At 35.0% G+C, this 17,384-nt stretch overlaps 1 protein-coding gene across 1 annotated transcript in view; it reads right to left on the minus strand.

Moving 5' to 3' along the window:
* The window catches only part of ARHGEF28 (Rho guanine nucleotide exchange factor 28), a 165,131-nt gene extending 150,602 nt beyond the window's left edge, over positions 1–14,529 (minus strand). Inside the window, exon 1 of the mRNA XM_051992267.1 lies at positions 13,460–14,529. Coding sequence (XP_051848227.1) covers positions 13,460–13,544 — 85 coding nt within the window. The 5' untranslated portion in view covers positions 13,545–14,529. The remainder of the gene's footprint in view (positions 1–13,459) is intronic.
* Positions 14,530–17,384: the final 2,855 nt, after the last annotated feature.

A 17,384-nucleotide genomic window follows, 5' to 3' on the forward strand; every position in this document is an offset into this window, starting at 1 on the left:
AAAATCTAAAAATAGATACAGAGTTAACCATCCCAAGAATGATTAGGATCATTATAAATAAGATGATGTTACCTATCTCAGTCTTAGATTCACACACTCCCTAACTGAGGACTAGACATGTGGGTTCTGGACAGCAGAAATGCCATGGCCTGGCCAGTCCAATGCAAAGAAAAAGAGGGAAAATTTTGGAGGAGAATGGAGAAGGAAATAACGTGTTCTCTTGGACATATTGTATTGAAGATGAGATATCCAGTTGGGGTTGTTCAATAGACAATAGACATAGGAAAAAAAAATTGGGATCAGAAATATAAAGGTGAATAAATGAATTAGGAAAGGAAGAAGAGACAAAGGCACATTTAAAGTCAGTGAATAGGAGTTGATAGGAAGAAATTTCAGATAAGAAAAAGAAAAATAAATGGGCATACTCACAAAAGAAATAAGAAGGAAGGGTATAAAAGTACAAGTTAAATACGTTGACCTTGTTCTAAACAAGGAAAATAACTTTCTCTTCCTCAGATATTAGAGCAAAAGAGACAAGGCCAAGAAGAGCTGCAAAGTGACTTTGAGTAGTCACTCAAAGTTACATGGGTAGCTGAGATAAGGATGCTCCCAATAAAGAGTCAAAATTTTTTCAATAAAGTCATTTGAAAGCAAAGGATTGAAAGCCTTCAAGTCTAGCTAAGAGCACTTGAAGAAAGAAAGGTTATTCGAGGAGATCACAACAGATAGTCAGTCTACCAGGGAAGAATAAAAAGATTTCTGTGCTTCAATGATGGCCCAAATAGAGTCAGATAATATCAATTTATGGAAGACCAAATTGTAGGACTTCATTAGTAGCCAACAGGCAAGAACAGAGAAATTGGAGTCAACCCAGAGTTGAGGACTGACAAAGCCTGCATGACCAAAAACAAAAGCAAGTCATTCAAGGGCAGAGAATGATGTATACAGTTGAACTGGTCAGCTGCTTATCCAGATTAGGAAAGAAGAAATGTGAGTAAAAGAGGAAAGGACCATCATGTGCAAAATCTTTGTAGTGGAAAAGAACTAGAAATTAAGTGGATGCCCATCATTTAGGGAATGGCTGAATAAGTTATGGTACGTGAATATAATGGAATATTATTACTGTTCTATAAGAAATAATAAAAAAAAAAGAAATGATGAGCTGGCTGATTTCAGAAAAGCCTGGAAAGACCTACAAGTACAGATGCTGAGTGAATTGAATGGAATCAAGATAACACTGTATATGTAACAAGATTATGTGATGACCAACTGTGATGGACTTGGCTTGTCTCAGCAAGATGCTTATTCAAGGCAATTCCAATATACTTGGGATGGAAAATGTCATTAACACCAAGAGAGAGAACTATGAAGATTAAATGTGGATTTAACCATAGTATTTTCAACTTTTTCTTTGTTTTTTTCTTTCTTGTGTTTTTTTTCCTTTTTCATCTGATTTTTCTTGCACAGCATGATAAATATGGAAATATGTTTAAAATTATTGCACATGTTTAACCTATATCAAATTGCTTGCTGTCTTGGGGAGGGGAGAGGTAAGGAAGAAAGGGAGAAAAATTCGGAACACAAAGTCTTACAAAAATGAATGTTGAAAACTGTCTTTATATTTATTTTAAAAATTAAAATATTACTGAGGTGGAAAAGAAAAAAATGTGAGGTCAGAGCAGGACTGATAGACTGGAAGAATTAGGAGGGGAAGAGATTGAAGATTAAAATAAGAGCAAAGAATATATTTGAGAAAGGAAAGGCAAAGAGACAGATGGAAGGACAAGAAATTGTGCTCAGAGAAGAGAGTTCAAGATCCTGGAGTGAATACAATAAGCTTAATTCTCTCTTAGCAAATCTATCCATTCCAACCTGACTTTCCTCTTGAGATTAGAACTTAAGTTTTAAACCAACTTCTGAGTATCTTCACAAGACTATCATCAGCAATATAATTTCAACATACCTTCTCATATCAATCCCCATTCTGTCCAATTCTATTGCCTCCACCTTCTTGGGAGCACTGCTCTGCCCTTTTCCCTGAATTACTGCAAATACCCCTGACTGGTTCTCTCTGTTCTGCACTATCATGGGTTAGTTACAGCCCCAGTTTCCCTCCCAAGATTAGGAGTCCAATTTCTGATGCCTCTCTTTCCTCATACACAATATTGCCATATTAATCATTCTAAAGCACAGCTATGATCTTGCCATCACATTGTTGAAAAACATTCAATAGCTCTCCATTGCCAGAATATGTCCTATCACCTCTCAGCATACCATTAAAACCCTATGTGATCTAGATCCAACCTTTCTTCCCAGGCATTTCTCCAATTATATTCCTATTTTACCCTGTATTCCAGTAAAGCTGAACTTTCCCTCATTCCCTGAGCTTTCTCAGCTTTTGTCTTTGTTCATATTTTTCTTCTGAGGTATATTTTTCATTTCTACTTGGAAGAATCCTACCTATCTTTAAGAGCCCAAATTAAAGTCATCTCTTCTAAGAAGTCTTCTCTGACTAATCTATCCTCAAGTCACATCTCTCTCCTCTGAACTTTCATACATCATGTTTGTTCTTACAGCCTACATCATCATCTGCCCTAAGAAACTATTAAATTGCGAAATATCTTCTTATCCAATTGTTCAATTTAGATGTAGAACTTGCCCCCGTTTTACTAAATGATTTGGTTCTAGAAAAAAAAGGGAAAAATGTGATTTCAAAATATCCTTTCCTAAATATTCTATTCTGATATTTTTAACTAGCCCTTTTACATCTGTGACATATGTGTGAATTGGCTGGGACACACTGGAATCCTTATATTCTTCCCTAATTTGTTTCTTTTTTTCCCCATCATATTCCAATGATCTATTAGAACATTCATGTGTCCATCCATAATTCCAGGCCCCACTGACATCATATAACTATGTTTATTCGTAGACAGCATACACATAAAAAAAATCTTTCTTCTTGTACAATAGTTACCAGGATCAATACTAATTCTTGCCATCCTAGCCAAGAAGTGGCTAAAAAATCATACTAATAATAACAATAATAGTAGCAGATAGTGTTTATATAACATTTTAAGATTTGCAAAGTGCTTGTTTTTGCTTATTATATCACTTCATCCTCAAATACAACTCTGGGAGGTAAGTTGTATTATTCTCATTTTGTAGGTAGTTGTGTTAGGAAACTGAAGTCAAAAATAGAGATCAAGTGTCTGCCCAAGGTCACAAAGCTAGAAAATATCTGAGTCAAGATTTGAACTGATTTGAAGAGTCTTCTTTATTCCAGGCTCCATGTACTACCTACTCCACCATGTAGTATGAAGAAATTACAATGCTGGGAGAGAACAAAGCCTTCACTAGAGGAAACACTTCCACTCTATTTCTTTAAAATAATGAATTCAGAGAAATGGTGGCCTTTAAATTCCTTATTGTTTTCTGATTCTTATCATATGGACAAACCTGAGAAAATGCTGGGCAGAGAAATACAAAAATGTCAAAGTATATTCTCAAGAAGTTCACATTTTGATTAAAGAAAATAACATATTGGCAACAAGATACATCTTTTTGGTAGAAATCCAAACCTGTGATCTCACTGGTATTTAGCAGGTCCCTCCATTGATGAGGATTGGAAACTCAACTATAAATTATAGTCTTAGGGCTACCTGGGTTCCTAAAAAGTTAAGTAATTTATTTACTCAAGTTACACATAGCTTGTTATTATTGTTCAGGTGTGTCTAATTCTATATGGCTCCATGGACAAATGTTTACCTTATGGTCAATATACTGGAGTAGTTGCCAATTTTCTTCTCCAGGGTGTCCCCATTTTACAGATGAGGAACTGAAATAATTAGGAGTCAAGTGACTTGCCTGAAGTCATATAACTAGCGTCTTGAATTCAGATGTGAAATCAGATCTTCCTGACTCCAGGCCCAGTTTTCTAACCACTGTACAACTTAGCTCCCCACACAGCTAGTATATGTTAAAATATGCAACTTGAATCCAGTTTTTCTTGGTTTGAACTCTGTCATATTGCCATTCATACAGTAGGAGTTTCATGAATTGAAAATTAATTAGATAGAAGTCAAGGATACTAAAAGAAAATATATGGATGTTTCTTAATAGCAATATTCCAATAACTTTCGGTGGATTCTGGCAAAAAGAAGTCCCATATTTTGGATGAAACAAAAAAAAATTTTAAAGACTTACTTTACCTCTAAAGAAAATATCTTTTCTAATTTCTGCTAATATTTTTTAAACCAACTGAAGTTGTAACATCCTGACTCCATTACTAACCCAAGGGATATGAAGTAAAATGAAACAGAAGAATAAAGAAATACAAGTTGATAAATAAAAGAATGAATGAATAAAGATTTAAAGAACCGCATATGATTTTGACAGTTCTTGGAATTTACATCATTTACATTATTTAAAGTTGAAAATAATGGATTACAGGAAATTAGGGTATGGTCTGGTTCATGTACTTTATCTTTCTTGTTAGAGGAACTGAAATAGTTTCTTGGTTGAGTTTCTTTTTAAAGTAAAGAAAACAAAAATCCAGGCATTCCTTGAGTCTTCCAAGTGGAACGATCATGAGCTCTGGCTGGTACAAAACACTGACCTCTGTGTGCCAGCCCCCTGTAATAGATCAAAGGGCAGCTATGGAATGGGAAAAAGGCACTTTTGAGGACCAGTGGAAAGCATTCATGGAAGGTTCTAAAGTACCAGCTTTCTTTCTACTCTTCTTCTTATCTTTCTCCATTCTAACCTAAGCAGACACTCAACTTTCTCAGAGCACACCTATTAAGACATAACCTCTTTTATTTCCCCTCTTGAGTCACAAGGAAAGAGAGTTGCATATGAATTTGATTGTCACAAGTTCCTGTTCTATGTAATCAAATCTAAAACAATAGTTCTTCCATGACTCCAACCCATGACTATATTCTCCATGTTATTCAACTTAAAAACTTTTTAAAAGGTAGGGAAAGGGGCTCAAGGAGTAATAGAGGATCACATCATTTAGAGTTAGGAGGAATTTTGGAGATCATCTATTTCAGTGGTTCTCATGCTTTTGTTCTCAATATCCCTTTATACTATTAAAATTATTGAGTATCTATCCAGAGTTTTTGTTTATATGGGTTACATTTATAGTTATTTACCATTTTAGAAATAAAAACTAATTTTGAATTTGTAGACCCTCTGAAAAAGGTTTGAGAAACCCCTAGAATTCTCTGGATCACACTTTGAAAATCACTGATCTAAGCTAATGTTCCTCATTGTACAAATGACTGTACAGGAACTGACTGAGAGGGAACAGCCCTTGGCTCTTTAAAAACTAATCACTTTGTCTGAAAAAATCAGGTTTCCTGGTGCTTTTTTCTTCTGTCTGTATTAAATATAATAACAATTCCAAGAGCCCTTTAGAATCTGACCTAGACAACTAGAGTGAATGATATCTATTATCTTAGTAATAGAAAAAAAAAAGCACAGAATAAAATTTAGGTTATGCTCTTCCAAATCAATTTTGTTTTCACTTTTTTTATTTTCAAGTAAGGTTCAAAAGGACCAGTCAGAAGTCAGAATTTGAAACCCTCTCACTCTTTGCCACTTTCCTGCCCAGGTCTTCCAGCACTAAAACCAGTTCACTTTCCTCTACATTTTTTACTTTATTCTATGAAATACAAACAAGAAAGGATATGATAATGAGCAAAGACAGCAAGGTAGTACCATATCTAGAGCAGGGGAATCAGGAAAACTCTTCCCACTGAGTTCAAACCTGCCCTCAAATATTACTAGCTGTGTGACACTGGGCAAGTCACTTAACCCTGTTTGCCTCAGTTTCCTCATGTATAAAATCAGCTGAAAAAGAAAATGGCAAACCACTTTAACATCTTTGCCCAAAAAAAAACCCAAATGGGGTCATGAAGAGTTGGACATAACTGAAACAACAAGACAATGAGAACAAAAGGAAATTATAAGAAAGAGTCAAATAGAAAAGCAGACTAAGTAACAAATATAAACAATAATACTGCTGTCAGGGCAGAGAAAAGAAATTTTGCCAATGAACTAAATGACCAGGCTATAAATTCCATGATCTCATGATCATGGAACTTCATCAATGACCTCCTAGGTCAAGGGTATCCAAGTTTTTCCAGTAGTGGGCCACAGGAGCAGAAATCCATGTGTGTGGGCCACATGAATCTAATTACATAATTAATTACATTTTGTTTCAATTATAAATACTCATTGAGCCAAACTTGCTAGCCTGACACCTGGTGGCAATCAGTTTTCACTATGTCAATTTAGGGTAATTGATTGGGTCTCACTGGTCTACTAGTGCTTTTTTACTAGTTGATTAGATTTTTGGTTTTTTTACTTAAAAATTTTTTATCAGGAGGGCTGTATCCAAGGGTGAGGTGAACTACATTGGCACATGTTAAAAGCCTGACTTCCAAATATTTCTAATCCCCAATCTGAAAAATGCAAAGATTTAGACCATATCATCATTATATGACTAAACAAGAAGATAAAGATGAAAAGGAACTGAGAGGAAACAGCCCTTGGTTTTTTTAAAAACTAATCACTTTATCTGAAAAAATCCTGGTGATTTTTTCTTCTGTCTGTATTAAATATAATAACAATTCCAATAGACCTTTAGAATCTGACCTAGGCAACTAGAGTGAATGATGTCTATTGTCTTAGTAATAGAAAAGAAAGTCACAGAATAAAATTCAGGTTATGCTCTTCCAAATCAATTTTGTTTTCACTTTTTTATTTTCAATTAATGTTACATTTTTCTTCTGTGCTCTTTTAACTAGTTTAATTTTTTTTTCTCCATCACATCTTGAAAGAGGTCAAATCTCCTAGCACAGGCACCTGCTTTTACTGTATCTCATTTATTTTACACACAAAGTTGTAATCTATAAACAATTCTTCGTTATTTCTTAAACTGATCAGTCTCTGGGCTCAGTTCCAAACAAGAAAAAGAACAGGTCACAGAGCACCAAAGTCAATATTATTTTCTCAGTTCTCATTCTCCTTGACCTCCTGTAGCTTCTTTCAATCCACCACACCCTCCCTGAAATTTGTTTTTCCTTTGGCCTTAACATTACACTCTCCTGCCTTCTTTTTGCACTTAAATAATTCTATTTATATTTCAATGTTTGCAAAGCACTTGATATATATTTTTTTCAATCCTCACTACAATCCTGATAGGGGTTACCTCTGCATTTTAACAGATGAGAATTCTGGAGCTAAAAGTCCTTAAATGACTTGTCCAAAGTCACACAACTAACAAGAGTCTGAGGAAGGATTCAAATTCAAGGTCTCCCTAACTCCACATCCAGAACTATATCCCTTACACCAGAAGGCAGTCAGTATGCCCTTACTGAATATTTTTTCATGTTTTCTCAATCTCAATCTCAATCTCTCTCTCTCTCTCTCTCTCTCTCTCTCTCTCTCTCTCTCTCTCTCTCTCTCTCCTCTCTCTCTCTCTCTCTCTCTCTCTCTCTTCTCTCTCTCTCTTTCTCCCTCCCTTCCTCCCTCCCCCCCTCAGTATACAATACTAACAGTTTACAGTATTAACAACATTATGTGATGATCACATATGAAAGATAATAGATTTAGGTCTTCTCAGCAATCCAAAAAAATTCCAATATACTTGGGATGGAAAATGCCATCCACATTCAGAGGAAGAATTGTGGAGACTGAATAAGGATTGAAGCATATTGTTTTCACTTTTTTCCTTGTTTTTTCCCCTTTGTTCTGATTTTTCTTTCACAATAAATTAATATGGAAATATGTTTTAAATGATTTTACATACATAGCCTATATCAGAGTATTTACTATCTTGGGGAGGGGGAGGTAAGAGAGGGAAGGAGAAAAAAATTTAGAATCCAAAGTCTTACCAAAATGGATGTTTAAAACTATATTTACATGGGATAGAAAAAAATAAAATACAATTAAGCAAAAAAAACTGCATACACACACAAGCACTTTATTATCAAAGACATCCTCCATCACATTTTTGCTACCACTACTATAAGGCTATATGCGCAGGGAATTTAATTTTCACTAATGTTTATTTTTTTCATAACAATAATCATCATGCTCTTCCTCTTTTTTGTAACAAGAGAAAACAGTCAAGCAAAACTGATCAATACAACAACTTTTATCTGTCCATGGCTGCCTCACTCAACATCCTTAATCTTTCTGATGTGTGTGTACAAATTATATTGTACTACAGAAGTTATATGGTATAATAGCTAATAATGAATCTGGAATCAGAAAAACCTGAGTTCAAATCCTCTAACACTTACTAGCTATGTAATAGCCCATTTCCCCCTATTTCTGGAGCTGTGAATTGCAATCAAATCTACACTAGCATCCCTACTAGGGGTACACCAGTCTTGAAGATCTATTCACTATCATTCTAACTTTCAGTAACAAAGTAATCCTCCTCTACTACTACTCCCCTTTTCTATGTTGCCTAGCAATGGGAAATATAAACTCTTTGAAGGCAGGGATTGTCTATGCTTTTTGTATGTGGGGGGGGGAGGAGCCCAGTGTATAGGGTGCAAAGAATAGAGGAAGGAAAACTCATCTTGTGTCTCTGTGCCTTGCACATAGTAAGTAATTGCTCTCTTCATTCATTAATTCAATCAATCAATCAGTCCTCTATGATTTCTCCCAAAACATGAAATCCTATCCATTTTTGCTTTGATAATGATGTTGAATTTGTTTCTTCCTTTTCACCCTCATGGCTATTACCCTAGTATCATCACACATATGAATTAGCTACTTAATGGTTTTGTCTTCAGTTTCTCCTCCTCCAATCCATTCTGCAGATCCCTTTGAATTAGTCTTTCTCAAATTTTATTTTCCATCATGTCATTTCTCTATTCAAAAACCTTCCATGGTTACTCTTTGTCTATAGAATAAATGCAAACCTCTTAGCTTAGTACTTAAGATCTTCCATTTTCTCCTTTTCTAACCATAACATTCACTACATACCAATGCCAACGCTTTTATACTTAGGATGGTCTACCTTTTATCTTCAAACATTTCTCAACATCTGTCATGTCTTCCCTTCTCTCCAGCCATCCACATCTCATCTCTGTTAAGCCTTCCTGACAACTCCAACTCACCATCATCTCTTCTTCCACTTACCTCTTATACTGCTTTGTATCTAAGTTAATTATATTTATTGCTTTGTACTAACTGACTTTTTTCTAATATGGATTTGAGATCTTCCCAATAAGATCATCCATTCCTTGCTAACATTACCGATGTTCAATAAATCTTTGCTGATTACCTTAATGGAAAAAAAAATTAGATCAGGGACAGGTATGTTGGAAAATTCTGTCCAATATTCATTACAGTAATTATCAATTATGTGTCAACTGATTATGAAATTATAGGTAATCCAGACCACTTTCTTCCCCTCTGCTTCTCATTTTGTTGCCAACTAACATCCCCATATTAGAGCAGTTTCTTTACCTGTTTCTTACCTTAGTACAAAGGCAGTGCATTGTGCAAAATGGTCAATTAACATTTTTGTTGAATAAACTAGCAAAGTAAGGTTAAAACAAATTCATCTGCTCTGCTATTTATTAATTACTCATTAATGATTTTGATGGGTAGAATGATGGATTTATGGTTATAATGATGTCTGGAGATTATTTGTGAATCTTTTTATTTATTTAGAGTCTTCTTGTTCCCTATTAGCAAGAAGTACTTGTTTCAACTGAATGAGCTGGAATGCTCTAATACCAGTTAGTTGGACCAGGAGATCTTGAGTTTCTTTTGAGAATAAACCACCTAACATCTTTTCTTATTTTCTTCTTATTCAGTGAGAGGCTATATTCATGTAATTACTTCCTTACATAAGTAGACATAAAAATTCAGCTAAATCACTTTATTAGACACAATATCTGCAAGATTTTGTTCATGCTAGGTGTTGTAGAAAAGGGGATAGTTCACTGGTAAAATGATATTAGACTCTATGAAATCTAAGTTTCCTTCTGGCTCTAAATCTATGATCCTTAATCTAAATCTGTGATTTCTTAATATTGTATACCCTGAATTTCCTCTCTATTTCTTTTCTTATTTTGGAGCTTGATGTCACTGGAGCAATATCAAACACAAACAGAAGTATCTGAAGAGCCTTACTCTCTAGGAGATCTCTTTCCCATTTATAATCTAAATGGGACAAAATCAAAGATTACTCAAAAAACAATGGATAAAAAGTTGGTACAAAATTAGGCTGCAGCATCTTACCAACAATAATTTAAAAGTAATAAAGATTACTCAAGAAACCCATTAGGCACTCAATAAATATCAATTAAGTACCTATTCCATGCTAAGAGTTGGAGAATCAAAAAAAAAAAAAGTAAAAGACAGTTCCTCCCTCAAGGAGCTCACAATCTAATAGGACATGACCTGCAAAAAAATTGTAAACAGACAAAATTTATGTTAAGGAAATGAGGTGGCAAAGTAGCAAGAACAAGGGTTAACACATGAATAAAATAAGTCCTTCACTAATACTTACAGAATGTTTAAAGATCAAGAAGATGGTCTCTAAAATATTGTCTATATTATTTATTAAATATAAGTGGGAAGTCACAGATATATGCATACACAAGCACAAGATGATGAATTAGATGGTCTATGTTCACTATCACCTTATCAATGAGATCTCAAATCTATGAATTTGTGAAATATCAAGATGATAGGTCCAAAGCTGAAAGGATTCTTAGAGGTCTTCTGATTTAATTTCTTCATTTTATCAGTTATGACACTGAGCCCAAAGAGATTAAGCAATTTTTCACCAAAGTCACAGTCACACAGATTGTAAATTGCAGAGTCAGGATTGAACTCAGGGCTTCTAAAACCAATCCTCTACTATGACTGCCTCATCAAATCAGCACCTACATTTCTAAGCTAGAATTCTCTTAGGCAGAATGATGAAGCACCAGCCTGACCTAAAAGTCAGGAAACCAGGATTCTAGCACCAGCTCCATCATTAATTAGTCATTTAAGCTAACACGATTCAACTCGGAAAACATTTAATAAGTGTCTAATGTGGAAAAGTCACAGGACAAGTAATTTATCTTCCCTGGCCTTAGTTTCCTCATTCTTAAAATGAGGGCAATGGATCAAAGGATCTCTAAAGTACTTTTCAGTTCTAAAATCCTACAATCTCTATGAGTCTGGTTTTACTTTTATCCTCTCTTTTTATACTCTTCAGTGCTTCTTCATTATTTCATTCCCCTGTTTCCCTATACTCTCATGCTGCCTCATCCCTGCACCCCTAAAAGACAACTGATAACACTAGATAAAGATAAGAGTGAATTATATCTCCATTTGTATCTCTCTCCTTAACCTCATACTACTCCCACACACTCCATTATTACCTGAAATTTTAAAGTATATCTTAAGAGAGAACAATTGATTAATACATTAATAAAGTACAAATGATAGAGTCCAAAATTGACAAATTAGTTGAGGTCTGTGGTTGTAATTGTTGTGGTGGTTTTGTGGTTGTAGTAGTTGTGGTAATTTTCTGTCCATATATGAGAGAAGAAAGAAGAGAATCCCACCCCACCCACCCCACCCTGCCCCAGATAGGTAAGTTCTTATTATATTTGGGAGTTGGATGCCAACAGAACAAAGGCAAATATAAACAGAAGTATCTGATGGCCTCACTCTCCAGGAGATCCTACTGCCATTTAGACTCTGCACAGGATAAAATCATAGATTCCCCAAAGGATAATGGATGCATGATTTTTAACCAAGGACAGTTCTTCTCCCAGCAATAAGACAACCTCTCTAATTTACAAAGAAAGCAAAAGATTTTCCTCTCCAAATGCTTATATCTGCAATTTTTATTATAATATTTAGCTTGACATTCACTTTATAATTCTGAAATTTCATCTATAAAAAGAGAATCACAATGCTATCTCCCAGACATATGAGGAAAGTGTTTTATATGCTTAAAAGCTTTAGAAACATGTAAGTAAATAGAAAATTATCTCTCTAATAACTAGACTTCAACTGAAGCTAAGAAAAAGAACTTGGTTATGTTTGTGAGTGTAATTTAGTCTCACGTGACAGAACAGGTTGTTTGGAACAAGGGGAAGGAAACAACAAGTGCAAACTATGTGCAAGGCACATGCTAATCATCAAAATTTACATTCACCTGTTTTCTATTTGCTAACATATTTGAGTATTCTGCCTCTGATTTTATAAGGACCAGTAAGCTTCCTTCCCACCCCACCCCCATTTTGTTCTATTTTCTACTTTGACTATAAGAACACAAGTAAGCACTTAAAATGGGGTTTTCCATCAGAAGATCAGGTTTTGATTCCCTCGATCAGTTACTGCCTGTGTGACCTTGGAAAAATCATTTAACTTTTCTAGGCCTCAATTTGTTCATTTGCAAAATGAGGGAGCTGGACTAATAGCTTCTAAGGTCTCTTCCCATTCTAATGCTATGATCCTGTGAACCAAAAAAACATTTGCAATGGAAAAGGAAAGGAAGAGTTTTCCAACAACTTTCCAGGCTTCCATTTTGAACTCCTTAAAGCAACCAAAACCTATCAACTATATCATGGCTTTGCCAGTCTATAATAATAGAAACCAGTTATTTACATCCCCTTTATGGACATGCTCAACTAAAACCAGTCCACACACCACACCCTTCTCTCCCCTCCCCCCATGCCCCATGCTTGGTTTCTAAGGACTGGATTACAACAAAGGTGGCTTGTACTTAGTTCAAGAGCTGTGTAAACGCCATCATTTATTAGAGTTCAAGTAAGTTTTTCTTTGTTCTTTTCCCTTTTTTTAAGGTACTCAGTGACGATATATTTAAAACATTTCCATCCACTCACTACTCCTTAGCTAGATCTTATTGAATTTTGTATAAGGTTCTTGTTCTCCTCACAACATTTGTAAAATTCTCAAAGGTATGTGGGTCAGACCAATCCAACAATTTTCTTTACTTTGAAACCAAGAAAGCTAGCAATTCATATTATGAATTAAAATACAAATCTTCTAGAGTTTAAGTACTAAATGTTCATAAAAGTTGTCTAGCTATTAACATAGGGAAGATTTAAAAACCCTACTCAGCAACCCCCAATGTAACTGTGCCAGAACCTAAAGCATATTCTTTGCACTGAACTCCTACTAAATAAATGTCTATGTGTAATATGATAGGTCAGGAATCCGACATATATCCCAAGGACAAGAGGAAAAGAGCAGGAAGGACAATAATAGGGTTTATCACAATAGGCTAGATAAAAGTTGTTGCATGAAGAGTAGCCACCTACAAACACATATACCTGTGTAATAAGCAAAACAAAAAACAAAAAACAACAACAACAACAACAACAACAAAAAAAAAAAAAACTTGTGTTTAATCCTTAAGAAGAAGCAGCAACATCAATAACAACAAGTCATCTACCTTGTCTAGATGCCCTTCGTCGAATCTTCATTTTAGGAAATGAAGGCCACGAGTAGTTAAAAGGTGAGTCTGAATCTGAATCCATCCTCTCTGTTCAATCAAACAGATCTTCTGGAAACCCTCTTCCAAGGCAGTCAAGTCGAAGTGTGATGCAAAGTCAAGGAAGGAATGGGGCAGGATCAAATAGCTCACTAACTCAGGGGAGGGAAAAGCAGTAAATGCTGTGTTCCCTTCGGGCATCCAGGCATGTAGATAGCGCAGCCTGTAAATATTAAAGCTAAACTAGGAGGGGGGTGGCTTCTTTGCTTTTAAAGAGAGAGAGCCCAAGAGAGAGAAAACTAGAAGCAACACTGATACATCACAGTCCAGTTATTCAAAAGGTCACTGGGAGCCAATGAATCATTAACTCACCTTTTCTCTTTGCTGAAAATGGAAATGAATAATGGAGGGAAGCCAGGATTGAAAGTAACTAAGAAAGAAAGCCTTTGAGGACTATTTTTTTAAAAATGCAAAGTAAAACACACCTTCAAAAATAGCGGTTTGCTTTGCTTTGGTGTCAACAGTATCATTTTTCAGAAAGAAAAAAAGTTTTTTGGCTCAGTTTTTTTTTTTTCTCTGTGCAACATTAGATTAAAAATTTGAGCTCGTAGAGCAACTACAAGCAAAAAGTCTGATTGCGTGCCAGGTTGTGTCTCTCCTTAGTGTGAGCAGCCTTGGCAATGTTTCAGATCTTGCAGCTGAGAAAGCACCGATAACCTAACAATCCAGATTCCCCATCTTTTCAAACCTAAAGGGCAGAGAGTCTCAGTATTATAACAAAAAATACCGATTTCATTAAAGAAGTCTTTCAGCCACACACGTTGGGTTTGATTTGAGTCTTCCTCTTAGAACTGTCAGTGAGTAGGGCCATCCATCATAAGGATTTTGTGGGCCTGGCACCTGTACAACACAGCTCTAAACTTTCAGTCCTTAACAATACAACTAGTGACTAATTTAAAACAAATCATCCCTTCTTACACCGTCTCTCCAACAACTCACCAGTAATTAGCATTCAGTCAGAATCTATTATCCCCTCCCCCAACATCTTTTCACCAAACAAAATTAACTTCCCTATTCTCCAAATACAGACGCTTCCAACTGGCTGTGATTTACCAAGTCTTATGCAAAAATGTCACAGCCCGAGATTCTCCAGGAATCTCCTGTAAATCCTTAGTGGTCCTGGAGATTAAGTTTATGTGTGGGCTTTACTGTGATTTGTGGATACTTTGTATCTGTTCATGATTTCCTATCTACTCAACTCCAGGCTGAATTATCCCTGGGTAAAAAGAAAAAAGACTAAGTGAAAGTATTCCATTGATTGTTAATAATTATAATAGCTGACATAACACATATATCATAGTAACATATATATGTATTTATATATATGTGTGTGTGTATATGTATGTATGTCTATCACTTGTAAGTGTGTGTATGTGTGTATATATGATAGTATTTACTATGTGCTAGGCACAAAGGAGGCTTAGGTGGTTCAGTGATTAGAATCCTGACCCTGGAGTCAAGTTAAGATCTGAGTTCAAATTTAGCATTAACTGTGTGAACCTGACGAGGTCATTTAACTTCAGTTTGCCTTAATCCACTGAGAAGAAAATGGCGATCCACTCCAGTATCTTTGCCAGGAAAACTCCATGAATAGCATAGTCCATGGAGTCATGAGGCATTGGACACAAGTCAACAACAATGTACCAGGTACTGTGTTAAATGCTTTGCAATCAGCATCTCATTTGATCCTTACACTAACTGTAGGAGGGAGGAGATATTATTATCCCCATTTTATATATGAGGAAGCAAAAAGAAATTAGATATGTGGCCAAATAAACACAGTTAATAAGCTGTCTGGGGCTAAATTTAAATTAGGTCTTCCTGATTCCAGGCTCAATATTCTATCCATTCACCACAGAGCTGCCATAATCTGGTGATGGATAAAATACTGTCCTGTACTCTTCCATCTCTCTTCCATGAAAGAAGAGATATTTTTCATTATCTCTTCTCCAGTACTTTATTTTTTTCAAAAGCTGGATTTCATTACTTTTTTTTCATAGCATGTTTCCTGCATTTAGAAAGGGAGATAAATTATAATACATGCATTAAGGCAATGTGGAGTTGGATTATGGCAACATGTTTGGTAACATTTTACTTCAATTATGTTACAGACTGGAGAAATCAAGATTGCTACATCAGCAAAGTCAGCAGTTGGGAAAAAAAATGTTAACTTCTAATCCAAATCATAATTGTATCAAGAGCTTATTTTGTTATATACAAAATTTCAATTTAATGGGAAGTTACTTCAGTTTTATAAATATCCTATTCTTTGCATATTCTCCTTTGGGATAACTAAATAACTATCTGACCAGAAACAAATCACCTAATTTCTCTGGCTTTCAATTTTCTCATCTACAAAATGGGAAAAACAAGTAGTCCCTTCCAGATTTAAGTTTCATGTAAATAAACTAAGACAGTAACATGTTATTTTCTGACATGCACATGTAATCAGATTCTCCCTCAGTTCCAGATTGTCTGAATGACATAAGAAGTCTCCTGTAACTTGAATAATTCTGTCCTAAGGAATTTCAGTGACCCAAAAAAAGAAAATTGAGGGAAAGTTGGAGGAGAGCACTGTTGCATCTCCAGACTCATAAGAGATGCTGGCATGCTACTGTTAGGGTTAGCTTAGAGGTTGACAAAAGATATCCGACTGTTACCATGACCTGAAACAATCCAATACTGAAATATTCTGAGTAGTTAAAAGAGGGTGTAGATACCAAATAATTATTAGGCATACTTTCCTTAAATCCTTGGAGCTGTAAGGAGAAGTTCAGATTAGGGACTAGTATCAGGAGTGAAGTTCCTTTATGTGATAACAGGTAAATATTCTGAGCCTGAATTACCAGATAAACAACTGACCTTATTAAACAGAAGGACAAGTGGTCACAGTGTCCCTAAGTCTTTTATAAAGATTTACCCAGTGTGCCAGGAAAAACAGTCCCCATAAATATAATAATCCTCATGAAATTTCCACTATTTCTCTGAAACCTCTTTTTGTTCTGTGTGAAAACTTTTTATCTAGGTTCATCTGGATGCATCTATTAGTTGCTAGAAAAGTGGGAAATTAGATATTAATATCAATATCAGTTATTAATATTATATTGGAGAATGGAGATTCTGGCAATTCTCTACCCCAAATTCCTCTTCTTAGAAAATAATTTTAAAATCTTAGATATGACTTCTATTTGTATATTGTGTAATTTATATATATATACATTATGTATGTGATATATAAAATATGTTTCACATTATGATCTATCAAGTAAGATGGAGCATAATGAAACAAAAAATTGGCTGTCCTGAGAAGGTGGAGAGTTTTGCCATTAAAAAGATTTCAAATAAATCACTTATCAGAGTCTCAGTTTCTCAGAGTTTTCTCAGTTTAGTTGACTAAGTGATTTCTTAGGTTAGGATAAACACAATTTGCAAAATATTTTTTAATTAACATAAAACTTCAATGAGGGAGCAATCAACCCATCACTATAAATTTAAGAAAGCATGAAGCTCTCTTTAAGCTGTGTATGCCATCCTTAAATAAATCACTGATCTGCTTCTATCCCCTCCACCAAAACCTGACTTTATGAGTTAAACATGCACTGACTTTTAAAGGAATCCTTTTTATAAAGTAATAGATTTATTATTATATTGAAATATGTAAAAGTGTTCTAATCATCCAGCAATGAAGAAAATATTTTCATAGCGATTTTAGGCTACATGTGGATGTGTGAATGTGAATATAGACATAGAATATAAGTATCAGAGTGTATGTGTATGTATAGACATGTATGTGCATGTGTATATGCAGAGGTATAATAGACACACA

This window comes from Antechinus flavipes, chromosome 1 (assembly GCF_016432865.1).
Source record: "Antechinus flavipes isolate AdamAnt ecotype Samford, QLD, Australia chromosome 1, AdamAnt_v2, whole genome shotgun sequence".
In the NCBI taxonomy this organism is placed as follows: domain Eukaryota; kingdom Metazoa; phylum Chordata; class Mammalia; order Dasyuromorphia; family Dasyuridae; genus Antechinus; species Antechinus flavipes.